The sequence below is a fragment of the Papilio polytes genome, unplaced genomic scaffold (assembly GCF_000836215.1).
Source record: "Papilio polytes unplaced genomic scaffold, Ppol_1.0 DF824080.1, whole genome shotgun sequence".
In the NCBI taxonomy this organism is placed as follows: Eukaryota; Metazoa; Arthropoda; class Insecta; order Lepidoptera; family Papilionidae; genus Papilio; species Papilio polytes.
Genome location: NW_013525124.1, coordinates 1,166,663 through 1,192,361, shown reverse-complemented (window position 1 = coordinate 1,192,361; position 25,699 = coordinate 1,166,663). Strand labels below are relative to the sequence as shown.

Sequence of the window (25,699 nt, the reverse complement as noted above, 5' to 3'; positions counted from 1 at the left end):
TCGATGCGGGCACAATTCCCAGAATACGATTCAACCCTGAGACAAATTCCATTCAGTGAATGTGGACCATTCTCAGCGAGGGCGACGCACAATCCGCACCTCTGGTGAAATGAAAGCGAGCAAATCCTGCACGTAGCTTTTATGACGTCATCACAAGGATCTGTTAAATGGGGTGTAAGGTAACACGTGGGAATTGCTATTAGATGTTGTATATGCAAACAATCTTAAAGACTTAAGCAATTAAACAAATATTCACATTTTCAATGGAAATAAAGGGTGATATTTCAAAAATATACCATTTGTTTTGGAGATAAGTGTATTTACTATTGTGCTTTAATTTAATTGTTTAATAAATATTCGAAATAGTTCTTAGTAACTGTATCTCAGTGGCCCTTTGATAACGAATGGTTTGCCAAGTATTTATTCGACAAGGGATTTCAAATATTCAATCGGAATACCAAGTAAAGCGTCTAAATTAGTTACAAGTAAAGCGTCTCTTGATATTCGTATTGTATAATTATTGTTAGATTATATAGTGTGTGGGAAAACTAACTGTTCAGTTGCGGCTTCATCCGCATAAAATTATTTTGCAAATGTTAAAATTCAAGTGCGACAACAAAAGTTTGCTAACAATTACCGTTACCATGATAACCTCGTTTCTTTGCTGCTATTTTTGTTTCACCTAAATCAAGAAGCGTGAAGATATATATATTGAGTGTCGAAAGTGTTGAGATTTAAAAAAAATATTTGAAAAGATTATGTGATATCTTACGTAGCAAAGAAGTGTGTGTTTGTTTTACTACGAGTATAGTAGTATGGATAAATTACTTCACTATTAGTAATTTAGAGAAAAAACAAATTTCAAAGTTATTAGCACAGGAATAGTTGAATGTTGGCTGCGTAAGTGATTTGTAACGGCACCAATATTGACTGCATAGACAAAGCGATCTCTTGCTACGAATTGCTACGTGATTTGCTACGAACTAGCTACGCCCCGCCCGATCAGTGTGATTCTCAGCTGCAATTGCCAACTATTTAGTTGAACGGCTTCCAACTTGTTATACGACGAACGAATTATCTCTAAGTAAAGACTAACTCGACTTTAATTAACAACTTAGAAGTTGGAATAGCTTTTGAAGTAGTTATGAAGCTGGAATGCTTATTGTAAGTAGTTAGAACATCTTTCATCACAAAGATTGTATAGTCACATCTTTTTTTTAATTAACATCTGTTTCTAAACTTTACTAAATTCTGATAAGTTTAAAAATTAAGTATAATGAACTGGTATAAAATGCGTTCATCAACATCATCACCAGCTATATGTCTCCACTGATGGGCTTGGAATCTACCCTAAGTTAGGGGTGACTAGACCATAGTCAACCACACTGACCCACTGCGGGTTGGTTGAATTCACACATATCTTTAAATTTCTTCTGATATGTGCAGGTTGTATTACGATGTTTTCCTTCACCGTAAGAACTTCAGGTAAATTACATAAATATTAAATTTGAAAACAAGATTGGTACATGGCGGGATTCGAACCCAAAGACCTGTAGATTACAAGTTAAGTGTTTCAACCTCTGAACCACCGACGCTCAAATGTATTCTCATCGATGTAATGACCGCATGTTCGTGGCTCTGTATAGATGAAGAGATTAAACGCTGTCAGCATCGTATACTGCGACCATAGACAATCACAGTACCGATATATTGGACCATAAAGCAAAGAGGACTTTATAATTTAGGGGGAAATTCATGTAAGGATGTCACATTCATATGCGTAAACTTCAATGTGTCTAAATGATGTATGTCTTTAAATCTAATTATTAAATTGTAACAGATAAATTCTATTTTAAATAAAAGCCTCTTTCCTTCGTATTATACAGCGTGTTTTAATTATTTTTTTTAATGAAAATAGAAAAAGTTATAATTACTTACATATAAGGTAGATAAACTTTTAAATCTTTTACATGCAGTGCCGGTTTTTACATTTAGTTATTACATTTTACATAATTAATTAATGATGACCCTCATTAATCATGTCGACAACATCTCTCCAAACAAGCAATGTAAATAAAAATACAATAACATATGTGTAGTAAGCTCCCATCATGTTTAAAAGATCAAGGGAATGATTAATCGACTTATCTCTTTTTGTTTCATTTTGTATTATAAAGAGGAAAGATTTATATTTTTGCATGTATTGAAATATCTCAAAAACTACTGGGCCGATTTCAAAAATTATTAAAAAAACATTAAAAATCTACGATACAGTACATAAGCTATGCTTTTTGATTTCACGCGGGCGAAGTCATGAGCATCAGCTAGTCGTCATCCATTTGCCCTTATCCCTTACGGAGGGCAAGTATGTGCTGCTCTTCCATACATCTCTATCAGCCGTCATATCTGAATCCACTCCTTTCTTAAGCATATCCTCTTTCACACAATCCATACTTTTTTCTTCGAGCATCAGCTAGTATTTAATAAAAATAAACAAAATCATTTTCCGTTAGGATTTTACAACTATATTTAAATATTCAAGGTTAATGTATGTTCATTAAATTTTCACAGTAATAGTCTACACACTATCAAGGTTCTAATACCAATTGGAACAAGCAATCAGTAAATGACTCACTCAGCCATGCATAAAGGAAAACAGAACCGCGAAGCAATTTCAATGTTAATAGCTTAACTTAGCAAATACAGATGATAATATCTAATAGTTTCCCCAATTCAGAATGTATTTTAGCTACGACTAAAAGTATGTCGATGTATTCAGATTTTTTAAATAGAATATAAGAGGCCATACACGGACATATACAAATGGTATCGAAAACATTAAACTAACGATAACAATAGCAGTTTTATACAAACTAAACGTACGCTATACACGTTTATAATTGCCATAATAGATTGCAATTTACTTCGGTCGTTGAATATTTTTTCCCCTCAATTCCAAATCGTTTGAATCGTTGCAACGGTACGCAACACAAAATAGCAATTGTCCTTAATGTCGTCCTATACAATATTAGGGATTAATACAATACTGTTTTGTACATCATACTTAGAAATATTATCTTCTATACTAATATAAAGAAGCTAATACACACTATACTGTGGCGAAGGATGTCAGCAATCATACCATATTTTTGAATAATTCCCTCTTTAATAAAAAGCCTTACGACAGGCTTTAGGCTATATATTTTGACGCTGTTTAACTTAGGGGGTAAAAAAAACATGTGGGAAAGGGACCATTAACTACAAGCTGCCAATGTTAAAGAAGCAAGGTTATGGTAACGGTAATTTTGACATTTGCAATTGAGAATTTGACAAATGTAAACGGTAAAATAAAGTTTTAAAAATGTCATGCGAATGAAGCCGCACGAGAATAGCTAGTTTTTAAAATACCAGCTTACAAAATTTCCCAAAGATAAGAATAAAGAAAAAATGTTTTGTTAGAAATGACGCAACACAAGATAATGAATAAGGAGAATCAGGGAGAATCATTGTAGGTCTATGAGCAACGAATATAAGATAGGTCCTCGCATAATGTGTACATTTACATTATTTACCAATAAGGCAAAAGAAACTTCATTTCTTTAGTAATAAGGATAAAGTTTGAATAGCCACTCATTATTATACATAATCAATACAAGATCAGAAAATTGGCAATAATTTTATGTCCGGTTTTTTACTCTTATTCAAATCAGCTGCTCAATAGTTCGTTACGTTTTTATTTCGTAGTGAAATGAATTACGTTAATGCTTACAAAACAAACGAGTAAACTTAATTAAAATTTTGGAGGCTAATTAAAATTGAATGTGATTATTATTTTGAAACCTCCTCACATCATGTTCACAAACATTGCTGACGAAATCATTACTGTTGTCTTTTACCCACAGTAAATAACAATAGCCTTAAATATATACATTTCTAATCTAGACTATTGTAATAAAGCGTAAACACACACTTCTTTATTGCCTAAGATGTCAGCAATTACAGCACATTTTTGAATAATACTTTTTTTAATTAAAAGCCCTATACTTACGTCACGCTTTAGGCTACATATTTTCACACCATTAAACTTGGGAGGTAAATATTTTGGATAAAAACCCGAATGTGGGTAAGTTGCTGCCAACATGATCATGTCATGATATTTTGACATTTGCTTTTGATAATTTGACAAATGTAAACAATAAAATAAAATTTTATGCGGATGAAGCCGCATAGGAACAGCTAGTACATTATGAACTTGTATACACCGTGTTTCGTGTATAATAAAGCATATAAAATATATTTTTTGAAAACGAAGGCTCATAAAATTTTAAAAAGTATTTTTAAAATTATACATATTTATGCAGCAACTGAACAATATTTTTCGCACGGTTACAGTCTGTAAAAAAATAAATTGTAAGGCGAAGAGCCGTTACGGAGAACAGCCCGCTTGAAGCACAGCTATAACGAGAATGCTCCTCCAAGGATTCATCCTTTACTGAACGTGAACTTACTACAGCTTCTCGCAATTTCGAATTTCGAATCTCGAAATCTGGCAAGTAAAAGTACTTGCCAGATTTCATTTTATAATAGTTTTATTTTTGCAAGAAATTAAGCTCTTTAGCTTGTCATCGAAAAAAAAACAATAGAAAACAATTGAGAAACTCACATTACATTTTTGTATTAAATTACAAACATTAAACAAAAAAACAACTTAATATAAAATACAATGTTTAACATGAAAATCTTTTAAAATAACAATTACTGTTCGTGGTATAAAAAAAGTACGTACAAAAGGAAAAACGTAAAAGCAATAGTAAAATTAAAAATACATCAAAGTGAAATTCATATCCGGCGTATTGAGCGAGTATTTCGTATATATTTCTCAATGGGTATTAAAACCGCTTCATTTACAAGCGAGGCGCAGTTAGTCGATTCAAATGACATATTTACAAACAGTCAACGCAATAAGAGCTACAGCTCCAGTATTTCGCCTCTTGAATAACGAAATGGAATAAATAGTAGTATTTGCTTCTCTTTGAAAGGAATCTGTAAATATTTTCCACAAATGTGTGCACTTAAGAGCACTTTTAAAAGTTCGTATTGACTCTTAAGACTGTATTGAAGTTGAGTATTAAATTGTTTTGGAATACAATAATAGAACGGGTTAAATACTGCTATAGAAATATGTTTATTTATGTTAACTTAACAAAGATTAACGCACGTTTGACTGACGTATACGTAGATTTGTAAGACAATTAGAAGTTGCAACAGTTTTAAATATATTTTCAAATTGTGTTCTGTTTTAAAAACACTGTTTTAGTGTTTATTTCAAATCCAAGATAGAGTGGAATACAAAAAGAGGTTCCAAGATATCTATCTGTGACCGTTCTCAAAGCTGCGACACCGTATGTACGAGTAAACCTACAATGCGCTTAAGTCTATTCGATCTGTTATAAAGTGCATTTCTTGTAAAGCCATCGACTCTACAATCCGTTTAACCAATCTAAATTATTGAACCTTTTACTTAGTGTAGTAATGTAAGATTTTCGCAAAGGCAGCTTAGCTGACGTTATTTCTTTACGATAAAAAACGATGGTAGAACTACCTTCGAAAGATACAACCATCAAAAGTCGGGATTCAAACCCTCAGTCACGTGGTAGATGTTATTACGCTAAACGCTAAATAAAGAGAAACATTTATAAACACTATATGTTTTTACTAAATACCTTATAAAAGTTTTCTGTTGAAAATGTGAAAAAAATTTCAAAGTATCGTAAAACCTTACACTAGTTGGAGATGTCATGTTACTAAAGTCGAGAATGTTGCAGCGACTTGTTTCTTTGAAAGTTGAAACTTGCCACTCATGCGAATGTTTCGAGTAAGATGTAGTTATTTAAAACACTCATTAAATCACATTCATACAGTTTTATTTAACTTTTAATGCATAATTCAGAATTTATAAAGTAGACATAGTAGAGACATTGGATTACTTTTGTGTCCTTTTTTTAATTGTATCTGTTACAAGTATGTCTAAACATTTTAAACGCCCTACACGCTACACTACACGCCCTAACATTACTTGGTTATCATCGGTGGTATCATCAACGCGAGTTAAAATTGATCTTAGCTTATAAGTTGTACCCTTTTGTTATAAAAACAATAATTTTGAGGAAATATAATGAAGATCGGTTCAGTAGTAAAAAATTATGCTTAACATACATGACATGTTATTTAAATACTAATACATTACAATAAATAAAAAAAAAATGAAAACCAAGTGTTCATTTGTCCGCGTTGAAAGCAAAGCATTCCGTAATCACTTCGCATCTTGTTAAACAAAGGCGAAGATAGGTAGGATTTTTGCCTCGGTACGAACACAAACAAGTTCTGTGAAGAGCAACATTTGCGGTTCTTGTTTCAGCTTCTTTTTCAAGCTTTTGTATCTGCTAGTGGACTGAAAAAAGTTATCAAAGAAACACCACCTTGATGTTGCTGGGATATTAAAAAAAAACAATACCGACATCCAAACAAAACACATTAAAAACCAACCATCGAAAAAGTAATACTGTTTTTCCTTTTATTCCCAAAAAGACATGTACGAGTACAGTCACTTACACACTTAATACACTAAAAAATAACGAAATAATCCCTTGAATGTGTAACCTCATTGTAACTGTTATGCCTATATTATAAAATTATTATTTATTTATTTAATTCGTAAGCACTTTACCTAATTTTTTTGTGTTCCTATTCGTGAATAGTACAAGTGACTCGCAGTTGTTTGCTTTTCAAATTATAAAATTTTATTCCTCCTTAGAAAAGAATAGAGTACAGAACATTGAGACAGAAACAACTGTGACTAAGTAAAATAGAACACATCCTTAGCTTCGTAGTAATAGCCGGGAAGCGGAATTTATTATAGCATTTTATTTAACAGATCCTCCTCTTTTATTTCAATATAAAGAAAACATTTCCTTAAAGGAAAAGTCTCCACTTTGCATTTCTCTCGTAGGAATAATATTTAGTGAGCATCGAAGTTTTTTTATTCAAAGAATCACTCCTCATTTTCTTCGTGTTATCTTATAATAACTGATAATGCTTTATGTTCCTGTTAAAAATTGTTTTAACATTAAAACATAAATGAAACATTGTAATAGAACCTTTTTTAACAAAACTTCGAATTAAATGATACTTTTTACTTTCATCTAAAATAATAAAATTCCTTTCATGAGGTTTTAAAGGATAATGATACGTAATAACATCTATTATTACCTTTGTGCAGCATAACAGCAGTGTTTCCTCCGCCAATAGAACATGACACTCAAGCTGATATTATGAGAATCAAACTTTATGCAGGCTCGTTGACTTGCGAGTATCCTGTCGATACATAAGTGTGCATCGTCTCGTGATAAATTGCGAGCAAGCATAAAGTTTGTATATCACTATACAAGGATCGCTTTCATCTCTCTGACAAGTGGTCGCTTCCTCGGGAGACCGTCTAATGACATCGTTATCGTTCCTTGTACGTTGTCATGAAACTTATTTTTTTGTTAATCCCCATTTTTGTTTCTATAATTATCAATTGACTTCACAAATAATGATTGAATCTAATATTGTTGAATATAATATCGTTGGAAGATTCTAGTAAAAAGGTCATTTTAGAACGTATCAAGATTTACGACAAAAATACAATGAGAGACGGGCATAAAGTGGAAGGCATTCTGAGTTTCGTTTGAAGAGTGTGTGCTGGATGGCTAATTTTAGTTCTCTTTCTCTTTCCCCCCCCCCTTTTTTTGTACAAGCAAATGATGAAAGAAACGAATTTGATGGAAGTGGTAGCGCAGGGAAGGGGAATACGGGTAACCTCTTCCTGTGCGGAGGACCCATTATTTACAGTTAGCCAACCCAGTTATTTTTACGGATGTTTATGGGCAGCGGCCGCATCGCTACTTTAGTCAATACTATATAGAATATAGTGCCGCTTGTTTGCTACCTAGTGATATAAAAATATGTTCGATAAATGCTTCATGTTTCAGCTCCATTGAATCTCAAAGTAGAAACAATCTTGTGCTCTGCAAGGTTTGGCCTCAACCATTCCATTGCATCGCTTTTGTGATACGAAATATTTTATAAATTGCATTTCGTACGGAAACCAATTGAACTATGCTTTTGAATTTTTCCTCAACCCGCCTCTCACAAGATTGAACACCGATCGAAAATTGATTACGACCTTGTTTGTACTGCATAGTTCATTTTTAATTAACGATATTAAATAAAAATTTAAAAAATACGTAAATTATTAACAATTATAAATAATACGACTATCCTGTTTTGTTAAATAACAATATTTATTTCTACAATAAACTTAATTACAGTTACAAAGGGCCTGTCAAACAACAAAAGCCGCATCGAAGTTTAATTTCCCAGCGAGTAAATTGAAATAGATCCGAAGTCATCGTGTCCTTAAATAAGTTTATTTATTTATTTTTATCTTTTCATTTTCACAGGGTGAGTTAAGATCAAATGTTATTGTAGATTTATTTCAATTTAATTATATTTTAATTTCCTCAGTGAGACAGTAAATCCCTATCTTCTTTTAAACAAAAGAAATTGAATATTATAGTAAACAAATTAATAAAAGTCAAAGGGATTTTTTTTGAATAAGTAAATGCATTTAAGGCTGTTAAACAATGCGGTTAGATCATTGCTTCATTCCAGTATACCAAATTGATTAAAGGATCAATAGATTTTTTTTTATTGATTTTTCAAATTGGAATTTCAAAAAAAATTCCGGATATTTCCATATTTCAGCTCATTTAAGAAAAGAACTGACCATCATTTTCCATTTCCAGATTCGGAGCTGGAGGAGCTCGGGGAGCAGCTGCCGAGGTACAGGCCTGATTCCATCGCGGCGTTGCGTCGCGCCACGCGCTTCACCGAACCCGAACTAAAGCGTCTATACCGAGGCTTCAAAGCGGAGTGCCCTACAGGTGTCGTGCGGGAAGACACCTTCAAACTTATCTATTCACAATTCTTCCCGCAAGGAGGTAAGTTCCTTTGGATACTGGCTGGATAAAAAGAAAAACATTTTATCATCATTATATCATAAAAAGAAAAAAAATCACAATAGTTAAAACAAAGTTTTTACTAGAGGTAAAAAATAAAAATGTCCCTATGTTCCATTGTAAATATTTTAGTTTTAACATTACGACCAGCTGGTACACTAAAGTTCAAATTATTTCACAACAAAGAGGAATTATGTAAATGCCGCTACAAGAATGTTTTGACCTTTAAAACAATTCTTAAAAAAGAAAAATCGGATCCTTAAATACGAAATGGCAACCGGTATGAACGGCGTCGGGTTAAGTTGAAACATTACGAAGGCGTTGTAATTAAATACTTTACTACACTTCCGTTACAAAATCCTCTGTTAAAAAAAAATTGTTTTCAATTTTCTGTTTTTATTTCTGTCTTAATCCTTACCCGAAACCTTATTTTTCTGTTTATTTATGGACAATTTAACGTTTAAATTAAACCCCTAGGTGCCACAGATTGCTGAAAACAATTAAATTAACACAACGATTTTTTTATCAATAAATTTTTGTTCGTGTTTTATTTACCCTTTTTCAAAAGAAGAAAGAAGATGACTACACAAGCAGAGAATAAAGGTAAGTGTTATTATTTAAATGGTCTTTGTCTTCCTAGTGAAGGTTCAAACTTATATCAGTTAATAAATTTACAAAACCTTGACTATTTCATATTTTAAATTAAGGGTTAAAATTAAAAAACATTACCGAGAAAACTTTTAGTCACAGCTATTTTGTAGCTTAAATTATAACTCACTGTGGTACAAAACTGTTCATAATTACATGTTGGTAATATTTATTTATTTATATGCAGGACTAATTTTCAGTTTGAACATATAGGGCCATTAACCTACGTCAATAAAATCGCATTTGCCATTAAGATGTCTCAAAGCTTTCACATCCGCGTTACTAAAACTATGCCGGCCATAACACAGTAATAAAATAGGTTATAAAAAACTTCCCATAAAGCAGCTATAAAAACAGCCCACGTACATACAAACGTATCCAATATAGCTATCGTACTTTGTACATCAGACCAGGTTCTGTATAGGATATGCACTAGTCCAGGGTTGGCGAACATTTATGCATCCAAGTGATATTTATTTAAAGAAATATTTAATGCGGTCTTAGACGTACCATCGTATAAATTTGAATGCGATTACTACGTCAATTCTATGGTGCACCTACTTGATACTTTTTTCGTGGTGTTTTTATGAACAGCGACGTGTTCAAAATATAATGTGTGCCATTTATGGCACGAGTCACAGTGGTTCACCACCCCTGCACTTGTTTGTCTGTTTTCTGGCTATGACTTCAAAAATTAGTAGTAGCGAGTATTCATACTAAATATAACTAATAATAAGAAATTGGAAATATAGTCAAAACGCTATATTCTAACTCAAGGTTGTATTTAACGTCTACATTAATTAATGGTCCCTCGAGACGGATTTGTAACGGAAAACAAAAAGTATGATACAATATTGACAGTACTCATATTTTCACATGACTTATAGAGATGTCATCATTATTACATTAAATGTAGTCACAAATGGCCGTTGCTATTATGAAACACTAGCTGTTGCGTCTTCGTCCACACGAAAATAAAAATTGTTATAAATATAGCCTATGTTACTCACTGATAACGTAGCTATATATTGGTGAACGAATTTTCGAAATCGGCCCAGTAGTTTTTGAGCTATTATCAATAGATACTACAAAAAATAATTTTCTCTTTTTAACATTAAGTATTGATATACCTGTAGATAAAAATAATCGTCAGTTATTAAATTCTAACTTGAGTATGCTATGAAATTAATTTTCTCAAAATATGAAACCAATTTGTTAGATGTTTCGAATTAACGATAAACTTAGGGATATTTAATCCTCTTTTGCCTTATAAAATTTAATCGGAATAAAATCAATTTTATTCCGCGCCGTTATGCGCCATAATAGCTTCAACATTTGGCGATTGCATCTGCACTACTGAAGGTAATGGCTGAACCGTAAATAAAATTCCCATTTCTATTTTCTAATATGCTCCTATTTTTAATATTGAGAAATACATCTTTATATTTAAATAACTGCTGTGTATTTCAGCTTCAACTTTCATACATCATATTCATTTCGTAGCGTGCTTCTTAGATCTTGATATTAAATAGTCGAGTCAGTTTCATTTTCTATTAAAATCTTCAGAAATATGTACACGAATGAAATATGTTTTAAAAAGAACTGTAGCACAAGAAGGTGAAGTGAAATTTATTACTAGCTGTTGCTCGCGACTTTGTCGACCTGGTATAAAAAGTAGTAAAAAACATAGCTTATGTTATTTAGTGATAACGTAGCTTTTTAGTGGTGAAAGAATTTTTAAAACCGGCCCATTAGTTTTAAACTTATTTCAATACATACAAAAATCCAAAAATACAGATCTCTCCTTTTTATAACATTAGCAAAGATTATTTAAGAAAAAACGTGACAGTATAGACTCCTTGTTTCCATGATTTGAAAAATAAGCTTTTTCACACAATAATTCACTCAATGATTCATTCAAATAAAAAAATGTAATTTTATTTTACTGAACACACCTTCTATTACAAATCGCTTTAACAGAAAATGGATTTTAAATTTCCAACTCCATTAAAATTTCCAATAACCTAGCAAACAATTTTCAGAGTGGGTTATGAGATTGCAAAGTTCGCACACGCAAGAGTCATGCTCACGTTACGCCAAACATCGAATGCATCTCATTAAGTACTCGAAACGCCGACGAGGCGGGAACTTGGTAAAGCTAGTGTACCGTTCGAGCACGCATGCTCCCCTTGCAAACATCCTTTGTGAAGTAAAATAGAGCGTAAATTCAACAGTTTTACTGAATAAAATTCAGTACAATATTAACGTATAGTTAAAATGTAAACCGCACCTAACCTATACTTATTGTTTTAATTTTTACCTAGATGGCGTTATTTTTAATCTTGACATTGTTTATTTTTTTTTTAATAATTTCGTCTTGTATTCTCATAGGTTATAGATATTAGTACAAATTTTCAAAGTCAATTATACCATTTACGTCAGTACATTGGGACACTATTATGGACAAACAAAGTTAACAAAATTCTCGTCTTGTAGAACTTATTGTCCTATGATATATTTACATTTTAAGATATAGTGTGTAGAACGCTTAAAGTTGAAGCCGAGCAATCTTGGTCATGTTTCATATTACTTCACAAAAGCATGTGCTCTCGGTACTCCGTACGCGGCGCGCGGTAGCCGACAGGAATGTTCCAACGTTGCAAGCGCAACAACTTAAGTTTATGTTAGAATAAGTTACTCATAGTTTTAAATGATTTCACAATATAGGTATTTCACTACTTTATAATGCTTAGTAGTTTTGTTATTGATTATAACAATCCAAACTGGTAGGCCTTTTTATAATTTATATTTTTCATACCAATTTTTGTTATAAAAATATCTATAAATTACCTTCATCAATAAAGGAGTATTTTTTTCCCTTTCCCTTTTTAGTCTTTCTTTATAAGGGAAAAATTGGAAGGTAAAGTGGACTTGACGGCAGAGACGCACATAAACAGGATATTTCCCCTTTCTGTGTGTCTCCTTCGTCGTCAAGTCCACTTTTCCTTCCCATCCTTTCCTCTTAAGAAAAGGGTGGAAAGGAAAAGGATATCTTTATTTCTGTTTAATTGAATTTTCAATGAATTAACAAATTCCAAAGTACATTTTATTATAATAAGCCTCAACTGCCAGTCACAAAGGCAACAGGTTGGCCGGCATATAAGAGGCTGTGAAGAGTTCACGTTTTAAATTCAAAAGTCCGAGTGTCAAAAAACATGCCGCAAACCGCGTCTAGCGTAATTTGCACGGAATTCAGTTAAAACTGTTCTTTACATTTATTAATGCGCTTTGAAATTAAAATCGCCTTAATTCGCTAAAACTTTAGTCTTAATTAATACTTACTATTGATAGTAAACTAGCCATTAACTATTTACTGACGTTAGTGTAATAAAAAGAAAGCTTTTGAACATGCGGACTCTGTCAAATCCCGATTTAATTTGAACTGAAAGCTTTGGCGGCTGAATAGCCTGTGCTCAACTAACTGAAAACTAAAAATTACACCCGAACAGGGTTATTAAAAAAGTTCAAGAGTAACGAAAAGCTTGGGATTAAAACCTATTACATCATCCTCGTCACAAATAAATTTTAGATAGAAAATAGTATTTTAAAATCAGAGTTAAATTTAATCAGATCTTCCTCAGACGTCTCTCGACTTTTAACTTTTCCCGACTTTACAATCTTCTTTTAATATCGTCCTTATTAATGAACTTTAGCGTAAATTACTTAAGGTTTCATGTTTCACTTACATTTTGCCTTGGCGTTAAAAAAAAATATAAAATACACTACATAACTGATTTAATACTTCCATTTTATGTTACAAATCTGTACTTTATACTTGTTAAATAATGAAATAAATAAGTACATAAAAAATTAAATTAAAAAACCATCGATGTACAAAGATTTTGTCTTGGATAATACTTTATTTTCTCCATTAAAACAGAACTCTCCAACTCCAAATTGAATTAAATCGGCCATTAAATGAATTTGAAGCGCCATTGCGACATGACGACTAAATTCGGAGAGAGCAGTTTACAAAATCGATAAAATTAATTCAGATTCGGGAGAATGAAACACCCACAAAGTGAACAGTTAGCTTTTATTGAACTTAATAATAACTTGGCTGAGTACTTGGCGGTAATTCTTTTATCTCTTTATACTTATAAAGAAAAACATAAAATTTTAATAACTACACTAACAGAAATATGGCTTGATTATTACATAACACGTAACAATAATGTTTGATAACATCTCAAGAAGCTCTCGCTTCTTACAACAAGACAGTTGGATTCAAGGTACGATTCAAAAGGCAGTTATTTTGGAAACCGCAAGTATAGTGAAGAAATTCCTGTATCTGTAGCCCTGGTTGCTTGAGTCGTCGGATTCCGCAGCCGGTGGTACTCTATTTTTTTTATAATATAAGGTGGCAAACGAGCAAGCGGCCACCTGAATCCACCGAAATGGAAAGCGACCGCTGCCCATAAACATCCGCAATTGCAGATGCGTTGCCTACCTTTAATTGACGGGGAAGGAGACGCACTCTAGTGTTACATACCATTTTTATTTTATTTTTATACGAGTTATAGTTTAAGTACTAAAAATATATGTGAAATGTTTGATTATAATGTATTGTTGATAACATGATTATAATCGCCTATTTTAACGTCCCGTTAGATAATATTTTAAAACGTGTACCTAAATTTTGGCACAAAACCAGTCAGCTTACAGGCAAAATCGGAACCTTAATGGTGTTTATAAAATAAGATTTTCTATTGTTAACGGCCTTAGATTTGGCTCACCCTGCTGGCCTCCATTAGTGCTCACAATGGGTGCCAAATTTTTTACACAAGTCTCTAACACTTTAGACTACGCTATTAATACAAATTACGAATATTTTGCTTAAATACAAGATGGACCTAAATTGTAGTTAACGTTAGATAATCGAAAATTGACTAATAGAATCAGTTATAGTTCTCTTATACTTCAAAGTAACACTTTGATATTTTTATTGAATAAATCAGTCTATCACAATTAAACTTGTCGCAAAATAAAATACAGCCAACACGACTGTATAAATTATGTACGGTCGGCAGAATTTCTCTCAAACTTCGCGAGACGTTTATAAAACAAACCCTCGTGTATTTCCATAAACATTGCTTTCAAGCTTTCAAAACAGCTTTGCGAACTTTATAAATATACATGTTTATACATTTAGTTGTTGTTTTGTTCCTAATTTATAAAAGGTTAACCGTTAAATGCCAAATGTTACCAACTTTTTAACTTTTTTGTTTTAAAAATAAAAGATTGTTTTTCGTGTCTGGCATGGTACTTAAAAGATGTTTATCTCATACATCTTTCTCTGTTTCATGTTACGTAAATTTGCTCAAAATTTAACGTTATTGAATTAAAATCCAGAAGAACCTTATGGGTATATCCACGGCGCAGGCTAGTGGGAAGTAACTGCCTCCCCTAAAGAATATAAAAAGTCCCTCTTAAAGACGTTGGTGATCGTAACAAACTTACGTCGCCAACTAGGCTACTTTTGAGTAGTCTAGTTGGCGACATAAATTCACTGTCATTACTTTTACTACGTGTAGTTTTTGGAGTAGATTAAAAAAACTCTCGTGCACTCAAAGTGCCCAGTGGTAAATTTAAAAGTAGGCACTCGTTTGTGTAACCTGTTGCAAGCAACCAAGTACGGCTCACGTAAAATGCACATTATTTAGTTCCGGCTGCCCGTTGCCGGTACGGAGTCTGCTTAGATTTATGCACCTAATATATCACCGTCTGGAGATAATGGTCTTATAAAAAATTATGTTCTTTTAACAAGTTAGTTTCTATTTTATTCTTGGTTTTTCTACTGGCAAATATAAAAAAGAAGAACCGTTTATACTTATTTTTATGATACATTTAATTTATAAACACAAAGTAAAAGCCTTACCATAAAAAACTTAGACAGAGTTTCAAATACGATTTGCTTAAGCATACGTTAACCCTTTTAAAACGTGACTAGGTTCGGCGCAGGTTTTTATTTTATCATGGTTATTGAAACATAATGCGTAGTCTACTAAAACGCGATCTTGGCCAAAAAGAAAGTACTTATATGGAAAGTAGTGTGGTAAATCATTTATACTGAAGCAAATTGACGTCCATGCCAATCAGCGAAGGTCGCTTATATAACTAAACATTGTCTGCCTATATTCTTTGTGGTAAAACAGAATATTTATATAAATGAACAAAGAAAATTTATCTTACAATTATCCCATCTTTCTCCCATATTTTATTACATTTAATAACAATAACTTCTACTTTTTATAGAAGAAAATATCATAACTATATTTTCTTCATATTTAATTGACCTTAAATGTCCAAAATGTTCTATGTGATGAACCAAAAGAGGAAAAACAAGATGGTGTGTGTGCTTTTTACACTTAAATTTTGCCAGCTTATGCCCGTGACGTTGACGAACGGGAAAAAACATAAACACGATTATGTAATCATCCAGACGATGTTTTAGATCTGTGCCAAATTACGCGATCCGATAAGCCATATTAAAGTAACGAAATAAGAAACATTCAAACTTTCCCATTTAAAAATTAAGTATGACTATGAAGTGTAATTTATACTCATTATTCGTTAAATACATAGTTTTAAGATATTGCTGGTATCATTACAATCTAATAATTTTTTCTAATTTTCGTATTTTCTTATAGAGAATTTGGTTATTTGTTAAACGACAATTTACACAGATAAAATTCTAAAATAATTTAAGAAAAAACATAGTAAAGTAATAGTCTATCTTTGATGCCATCATTCATGTTACATTAATGAAAATTTTATGTCAGCTACGTGCTCACTCCTCGTCTCTTTAAATTAAATAGATTGTCGATAGCGCAGCAATTTCGTGGATGACTTTTATTATGGAATGAAACTTTCAAGAAGAAAATACTTCTATAACGATTTTGTAAACATTTTGCCAAAAACCCATCTCGTTAATTGCACGTCACATGCAAACTATGTTTGCAAAGCTCTACCAACTTTAGTTACCGTACACAATCTCCTTTACTTCGTTGTTACAGAGTTATTTAAAAAAAATATGTTTATCAAATTTTAAGCCCGTTTTCTTTGATGAATATAACAAAAATTGTTTAACAATATTTTTTTATGAATTCAATAACTATTATCAACGGATGTGTTCAAACGTTTTTGGTCTTCTTATATTCCATATGAAGTTTTACCCATAGGCGCCTGTTAAAAAACATAGCAAAAATGCAAACCAGTTTAATTGCGTTTTATTATTTTAAAATCACAGTTACGGTTTAAATTACTGAATGAATTCTGTACATTCTAAACAGAATTCCTTACATAAAGAAGTTACTTATAACTTACACCTAGCTCATTTCTAACCATGGCGTTTTTAATACCTTCGAATCTGTTTGAGCTTTTTCACTTACTTTCGCATTCTTTTACAGATGATTCCTCATGCGGGTTTTTTAAAAGGTGTTTATTTATTTTAAAAGTCAACTTGTAATATGCCAGTGAGTGAACGGTAATAAATATTACGTAGCGCACAAAGCGTTAAAAAATAAAAATCCCTGAGGTGCTGCGACATGAACAACCATCGATAACTGCCAAAGCATACGGATCGTTCATTTACGTTGAACACGACATTTTAAAAAGTTAGTCAACGAGAAAATTAAAAAAAAAGTTTTATGAAATCATTTGGTCTTAAATCGATCGATTATTATGTTTAATTGAATTTCTATTAACCCGTAACCAGTTCATACAATAGCCAAATATCTAAATCTGTACTAATAATTTAAAGAGGAAAGATTTGTATTTTTGGCTTTATGCATATATTTGATTCACGCAAAAATAACGGAGCCGATTTTACGAAATACTTTTGCCAAAATTCGTATTACTTTTTAATTTCCCGCGAGTGAAGTCACGGGGAACAGGTAGTACAAAATATTTACGTAACAAACGACTTTTGTAAAGAGCTTTAAAACAGTTCGCAGGTAATTGACTGAAGGTATCATGGTGAAAAAGGTAAATGGATTGGATTCCTTTTACATGACAGCTCTTCTCTATTATTAGTTCGAATCCTCACCACCGATACAAATCGCAACCGTCAGCGCCAAATGGCGAAAATGAAATTGGCACAAAACAGCACAGTTAATATAGAAAAAATTTAATCCACAATTGCCGCCAATCGGCTATCCTTTGATTATTCAGGTTATTTGTGTACTTTACTGTGCATGGCGGTATTCAAACTCACGACTACATATATTGCTAGTGCAAAAAAAACTAAGAGTGTGGGTACATCTGAAACTAAACTATAGCACAACTGTTTGGTCATCCTTTGCTTACTATGAGCTTTTATGGTGGTTCGCACACTACTCGATTTTTAGTTGTGCAACTAAACAATCGAATTGGGTGCAAAACAATCGACAATCGAACATCACTTGAGCGATAGTTTAGTCTAAGGTGTGCGTCCGTTCTTAAAGTTTATGTTCTTGTATGATTAAATCTACTCTTCTAAATGCGATGTTTCATTCTATAATCTGCTCCACTTTAATAAAAACTTTTTGTTTTATACCGTACACTCAATTTAAGAAAATGTTTATTAAAACCTCCGCGCTTGTAAACTTTGCTTTCTTATTATTACTTTAGAACTTATTTCACAAGAAGACTATGTAAAATATTACACGGAAAGTAATTTTGACAATTATGACCGAAAATTGTGACATATATAAAGAAAAAAATTAAATTCACACCTGGAACTAAAAAGGTGTCGCATTTTGGTAAACAGCATGATATCACTAGATGTAAGTGATAAAACTCAAATAACCAATCGACTACTAAGCAATAATTGTGAAATCGGAAAACCGTTACGGTTAATTTTACAATAAACAAACCAATAGTATTTTTTTTTCTTTTAAATCACTAAATCTACGCCGGGGAAGCTTTAGTAACGTCAATTGGCCCCAATGGAATTAAATTACGTGGAAAGATTGTTAAAATTGATGCAAAGTGGTTCGTTAAGGGAAAAAAGAAAAAAGTCCCGATGCTCTGTTACAGCTGAAATACTCCATTTAACTTTAGTTTCAGGAAACAACCGTAAATTCTGCAAGAATTATCGTTTGCACAGAAAAAATGATGTTAATAATTTTGTAGTGACGTGCATAATGTATTTTATTTGTAAAATGTACACTTTTCTACAGATCAGGAATACAAAGCAAAAAACAGCAATTTTTGTTAGAGATGTCCTTACTTCAATTGTTTTAATTCAAAAAAAAGTTTAACGCACCCTGCGTCAAATAAAACTTATTTAAGAGTCTATTTAATAAACGTACAGTACACATATTTTTTTTTCATTTTACTAATGTTTCGAGTTTTTAAGAATGTTAAAAAAATTGAAATACATTTTTTTCTAAACCAAAGAGATTCAAAAAAATGTTTCTTTTATGTCTCTGATCCAAACAAACACCGTGAACGAACTCATACGAAATCAACAAGGAACAACACTATTAACTTCCGGTTATTCGTATCGATAAATCACATCCCTATCTAGCGGATATTATGTTGGCAAAAAGTTAAAATAAATACTTTTTAACATGTTTACCTTAACATGCTTATTTTTCTATCAAATTCTAATGAAAAATAATGGTAAAAAATAAAATATTATTTGTCCTTAGCTGTGGCATATAATTGTGACATAATGTAAAATTCATCATCTCTAAATTGTTGACAAAAGTACACAGCATTAACAAATAATTATTTTAATAATTTTACCATTTGGAACAGTCATTATTCGTTTTTGGAAATAATAAGGAGACCAATTTAAGAACAGAATTTGTAAAATTAAACCCCAAATACGCAGACGCGCGCTAGTTGCGCCGTGGTACAATGCGCATCTGTTTTGTTGGCAGCACTGTCGTGCATCCTCCAAGCTACTCGAACGGTCGCCATTACCACGCCACTTGCACGTTATCGCGCCACCGGGTCTAGAAACTGTCATAGTGAAGACTTTGTGTCTAAATTATTAAACTTTTTATAATTCTTTGTTATTGTGTTCAAAATGTCTGACGAAAAAAAGGTACAAATACTTTGTAATTACCGTAAATATTTACAACGAAAACTTCAATTACAGACATGGCGCTTTGCGTAAAATGTGGTTATTATTTCGTTCGGTTTGGATGCTTTATCTCGGTGTGTTATTCCTACTGTTTCTTTTTAATTTTTCAGGGAGAAAGCGAACATATTAACTTAAAGGTGTTGGGTCAAGACAATGCAATTGTCCAATTCAAAATTAAAAAACATACACCCCTCAGGAAATTGATGAACGCCTATTGTGATCGAGCGGTACGTATGCTTACTTCTAAAATGCATAGTTGTAATCTCTAAGTCTAATAATATGCCACTATTTGTCTTATAACTGAGTAATCATTAGAAACTTCAAGATTCTATGCTTTAAACTAATGTACAAATGTTTTTAGTATACGCTCTCGGGAAGCATAGATAGCTTGGTTCATAAATATTAACTTTGCTGACAAACTACAGATATTTCTGGTGTTTTCTAATATCTACTAGGTATAATGTATCACAATAATAATGAAACGATAATTGGGTACCCAGTTTATTTTTCTCGTAATATGTGGCTTTTTATGTCTCTTGTCTTTTGGGTCAATGGAATTACACTTTCTTAGATGAATTTAGTTTAAACATTTTTGTTTGTTGTTTATACATTATAAACATTAGTTATTCTTAATTTTGCTAATTGCACAAGGTGAAGCAATAATTGATATTAGACTGTAAAATTTAAAATGCTGGTTTAACCCCTTCTCTGATTATATTTAAATCAATACTTGAAATCAATCTCACAATTAGATAGTTCTAATTAGACATGCTGTCATTAATTGTATGTATATTTAAATCATATATGGATTAAAAATTATAGTGGAATCTATATAATCGCAACATAATCCTTAATAAGTAGTAAATGCCATTCTATTCGGCTAAAACTGTAAATACTGGCAACACATCTATAGTTCGTCTGCTTTTACGGATGTCCATGGGCGTCGCTGACCACCTCAGTGATCTCCCGGCTTGTTTGCCCCTTTTATAATTAAAAAAAAATACTGAGTATCTTGAATTACTTAGTATTTTGCATAAAATGTCATTTCCTTATATAGGCATTCTAATACTTGGTATCTCATATTTCAAAAATGAAGTAAGTTGTAGGTAGTAAAACTGACATTTTATGATTCCCCATAGAACACTTAAACATTTTTATATGTCGAAGACTCAATAAGCCCAAGTCTTGAGTTTTTATTGATATTTGAGATATTGAGATTCTACTTATGACATTTATTGCTGTACACAACTTGATAAGAAAATACAAATGTGTAACTCAAAATCAATTAAATAACATTCAATGTTGTCTTAGGATAGACACGGAGCCCCTTAATAGGAGGGGTGACCATGATTCTGTGCAGCTAATTTATTGAGCAATCACATATAAAAAAATTGTATAATAAATATTGAGAAAAACGTCACTTAGTGTAATCACATAATAGTTACTTAATATTGGGTCATTGTGACCAGTGCCGTTTATATGAATTAGAAACTAAAATAATGCTTTCAACCAACTTAAAAAAAGAGAAGGTTCTTAATTTGTCTATTTTTAATGTATGTACATTGATTACCTTTTGTGGTACAATTTATGTGATTCTTAGCTGGCATTTGGTCTTACTCTTACCCAAATTACAAAATATGTAATAGTTTTTGAGTTTTTCTTTAAAAAATGTACAAAAGATGAACATTTTTGTCTTGAATTTGATTTTAGATTGATCGGTTATTGTTAAAAATTATCACTTTGTAACATTGTATGCATTTAAACATTACAGGGTCTGTCAATGCAAGTGGTGAGATTCCGATTTGACGGTCAACCAATTAATGAAAATGACACACCAACATCTTTGGAGATGGAAGAAGGGGATACAATAGAAGTGTACCAACAACAGACTGGGGGAGCGTGTTTCTAGCGTTATTTGTATATTAAGGAACAGTCTAGTGGCATGATCAACAATGTTGCCCATCTCAAAAATTTAAATTAAGTTACTTTAAAAAACAATAGTCTCTGTAAGTCGGGATTTATGTGAAAGTTGAAGAGGACTGCATCCCAAAATTTGTTGTTTTTGAGATGAAATGTTTCCGTTTTTTCTAACATTATTATTAGGATAAAATTTGATTTAAACCAAATAAGTAACTTCAACTATTCCATTGTGATAATTAAGTTGACCCGACAGCCAGTATTGTGAATGCTGTATGGCACTTTTTGGTCAACGAAATTAGTTTTTGACAGAGAGATCCATCCCATTGTCACCTCTTAATTAATGTACCTATCTTAAATAAAGTAAACGTAATTATTATGTGTCTTTTATTTCTCCTTATTTTATCTACCTCAATATATAGATATCTAAAAACCTGGTAAAAGAAGTAAAGGAATATAATCCATCTTATATAATATGGTGAGTGTAGTAATAAAGCCATGAATACTAGAAATTCGTTACTACTTTTAAACTACCTTACTGTAATCATTGCAAGCATTTCGCGAAGGCGAGATAAGCAGTATCTTAGTATACTTTTCCGAATCAGCAGAAATTTGTAAAAACTATTCTAGTAATATTCATTTATATAGTTCTTTCCAAATGTCGACGGTCCAAGGTCACGGACGCGCGTTAGAGCCGCCAAGATATCTGAAATTAGCACAAGCTAAAGCTTAGTAAAATAATACTTAGTAGATTTAATATTGTTATGCTAAAACGTATGAATTAATTTATAATTAAAAAGTATTTCTTATCTTTTGTAGACGAAAAGCAGTTAAAAGTTTTGTCGAAGTACTTAATAATTCGGTAAACTTCAAAGTTTCGTAAGATCAATAGCAATCACGGGTAAGCTCACGTGTACTTCGGTGGAAGTAGCGACTAGTTTCAAACCCATCGTCGGGTGTCCTTCACGTTTAGTGGAATGATTAATCAAGATTAATAAAAAAGTTTTCTAAATGTCACAAAAGAAATTGAATTTACATTTTAGTTATGTTCAACATTTTCGTTTCAGCCAACACGGCGCAGTATGCTCACTATGTTTTCAACACTTTGGATCAAGACAGAAGTGGACTTCTTAGTTTTGAGGTAATCTTAAATTAGCTATTTAAAGTCTTTACGAAAAAAATTAGCAAATAATATACAATGAGGTATATTTTTGAGACTATTTCTTGGTTCTTAAAATATTACATAATGTTTCAGGAATTCGTAACCGGCTTGTCAATATTATCCCGAGGTACTTTGGAAGAGAAGCTACGCTGGACTTTTTCGTTATACGACATCAACGGCGACGGCTACATAACTAAGGAAGAGATGACTGAAATAGTGACAGCTATCTACGACCTCATGGGCAAGATTGTCGAGCCCATGATAGACGACGATGCTGTCCGAGAGAAAGTTGAAAGATTATTTCAGGTAAAGCTAATTCTGATGAATTGCTGCTACAGATTTGATTCGTGGCTATTAAAGGGCTTTTTGAAGAACTATAATTTACTTTCGGTGTGGCAGCTAGTTTCTTTCATAAAGATTCAGTCCTGATATACAATATATATTTCTAATTAATTAACTACTGTTTAAATTCAAAAGGTGGTTCAAATTATATGAATTGCGAAAACGGCAATTTTCTTTTAAAAAAAACTTTGTGTACGACGTAGAAATAAGCTAAGTATAAATTGCCGGATATTTTCCAGAAAATGGACTTAAACCGCGACGGCGTCCTGACACTGGACGAGTTTCTCGACTGCTGTCTACGCGACGAAGACATCGTACGCTCTATGGGCGTGTTCGACAGCAACTTCTGACGGGGCACCAGCGGCGAGAGACCAGTCTCGCGCCACGCACCTTAACTTAAATCCTCATTTAGCAAAAATTATTCTGGCTTCGTGAAGTTTAAAAAAAATATCGTAATACATAGATTTGTGTACCGCTGCCAGAATCATCAATTTTTTTAATTTATCCATTTTCCCCATAGTTTAACTCCGTAACCGTCTTTCACCACGATCTCTAAATAATTATTGTATGGTAAATAATGCAAGAAATTTAATGTGTCACTGAAATAATGTTCAAGACTAAAATGTTGTTACTAATTTGCAAAATAATAAAATCTATAATTAAATGGAATAATTCTTATCTTTAAATCTATACATGTGTAGTTTTATTGATTCTAGCATCTCGGTGTTTACAATTTCTTGTGAGAGACATTGATGTGTAGATCCAATTCTTTAGCTAAAGTGGTTAGCATAGCCCATAGTTATAAAATGAATGTAATGTATGGGCGTCGCCAGGAAGTAGCATGTGAAGGTGGAAATAAAAAAAAAATACTTCTCAGTTATCATTTTAAATAATGTTTAGTTTCTTTTGCAATTAAAAAAAACATGTTTACTACTAAAGTCCATCATCTCCCTAGTCTGTATCATTGGTTGGCGACGCCTTTGGTAACAATCAAATAATGTTGCCACAAATACAGCAAAATTATTTAATAAAGACCACCTATATTACAACTATGATAATATGCAGGTATCCCTATTATAAGAATGTTTTATATAATACGTTTACCTTATACGTATTTATTTAAATTCGTTCAACAGCTAAATATTGGCAGATTCAACTTTCTATATGGATAATTTGTATTGCCTCTAACTTCGTTTTGAATTGTTCCGGCCATTTTAAATAGTATATATGTATATCTATAGTAATATACTCATTTAAGATGTGGAGTAATTTGTATGTTTTCGCATAGCGTTAAATTTAAATTAAAACAGAATTTTGAATTCATCCTCTGTCCGCAGTTCAATATGTCCGATTTATAGAGGTGCAAAAACCTCTGGTAATTAACCTTTGCATGGCTAATTTTGTACCCAAACTTCGAGGTTGAATAATTTTTCGTTGTATGAACCTTTTAAGATAAACTCAAAAAGGCAAAATGCAATATCTACAATGTACAATTTTGTTTTCGAAACAGTTTGCATTAGAACAACACTGCCATAAAGCCAATAAAATACTTTACTTTATTAAATTCGATTTATAATATTTTAACCATAATCAAGTGTGAAATAATTTGCTAAGAAAGAATTTCCAACAAGTTATGTTTTTTATAAAAAGATGTCACAATTGTAAATATTTTACTCTGTATATACTCCCATATAATTTATAGATTTAAATGTATATTTTCATAATAAATGTTAAACGGAACCAAATAACTAGAAAACTTTAACGTATCTCATAAAATCTTATTAAAGTAGGTCGTGTTTTACTACCACAAAATAATTATAAAAGAAGTCGGTTAAATATTAATTACATGTGATTAAAATTGATGAAAATAATATGATCAGTTAGCCCATTAACTAACAATACGGCCGTTACAAGCGTGGTTTAAACTATTGTCGGTCGAGCTTAAATAGCATAGATAAAATATTTGTGTGTCTTCCCCGTTAATAATTATGTTTCCCAATTTTATTTTAATCTATGTCCATTTTAAAATAAACTTAATATTATGCTGTAAAATGTATTATAGATTTAATACGATCCAGCTTTTAATATTCAAATTGATGTCTTATGATAAATTACCATAATTTCTTAGAAAGTATGATCTAAGTCCTTCAAATTCTTTACTAATTAATGAATGCATAAGTGGAAATTATTGGCATCGCTTTTTTTTAGTTCATAAACAATGTACATTTTTGTTTATAATACGAATCGTGCTTCTTTGCTTTTACTCTACTTTGGAAAAAGTGGGAATTAGAACTAGTGCCAAAATTAAGCCTATATAATTTCGCGTCGGTTAAATTGTTTTGTGCCAATTCTCCTGTTTTTAAAACTTAATTGATAATTTATAGAACCTATAAACTTTGAACTTTCGTATTTAAATGTCTTGTAAAGTATTAA

General features: G+C 31.9%; 2 protein-coding genes across 2 annotated transcripts in view; both read left to right on the top strand.

Moving 5' to 3' along the window:
• The window catches only part of LOC106099977 (Kv channel-interacting protein 4-like), a gene marked incomplete at its 5' end in the record, with an annotated part of 84,122 nt that extends 58,829 nt beyond the window's left edge, over nucleotides 1–25,293 (top strand). Inside the window, 4 exons of the mRNA XM_013278675.1 lie at nucleotides 8,850–9,044; nucleotides 22,830–22,903; nucleotides 23,018–23,230; nucleotides 23,506–25,293. Of these exons, the coding sequence (XP_013134129.1) occupies nucleotides 8,850–9,044; nucleotides 22,830–22,903; nucleotides 23,018–23,230; nucleotides 23,506–23,616 (593 nt within the window). The remainder of the gene's footprint in view (nucleotides 1–8,849; nucleotides 9,045–22,829; nucleotides 22,904–23,017; nucleotides 23,231–23,505) is intronic.
• LOC106100032 (small ubiquitin-related modifier 3) lies at nucleotides 19,652–22,141 on the top strand. The gene is made up of 3 exons (XM_013278768.1): nucleotides 19,652–19,806; nucleotides 19,956–20,072; nucleotides 21,617–22,141. Exons 1-3 carry the CDS (start codon nucleotides 19,789–19,791, stop codon nucleotides 21,752–21,754), a joined length of 273 nt encoding a protein of 90 aa, XP_013134222.1. The 5' UTR covers nucleotides 19,652–19,788; the 3' UTR covers nucleotides 21,755–22,141.
• Nucleotides 25,294–25,699: the final 406 nt, after the last annotated feature.

Bases quoted from the DNA above. Each gene is read 5' to 3' on its own strand.
- LOC106100032 (XM_013278768.1), top strand. The intron at 20,073-21,616 runs GTACGTATGCTT...TAAACATTACAG, and splicing joins ACGCCTATTGTGATCGAGCG to GGTCTGTCAATGCAAGTGGT.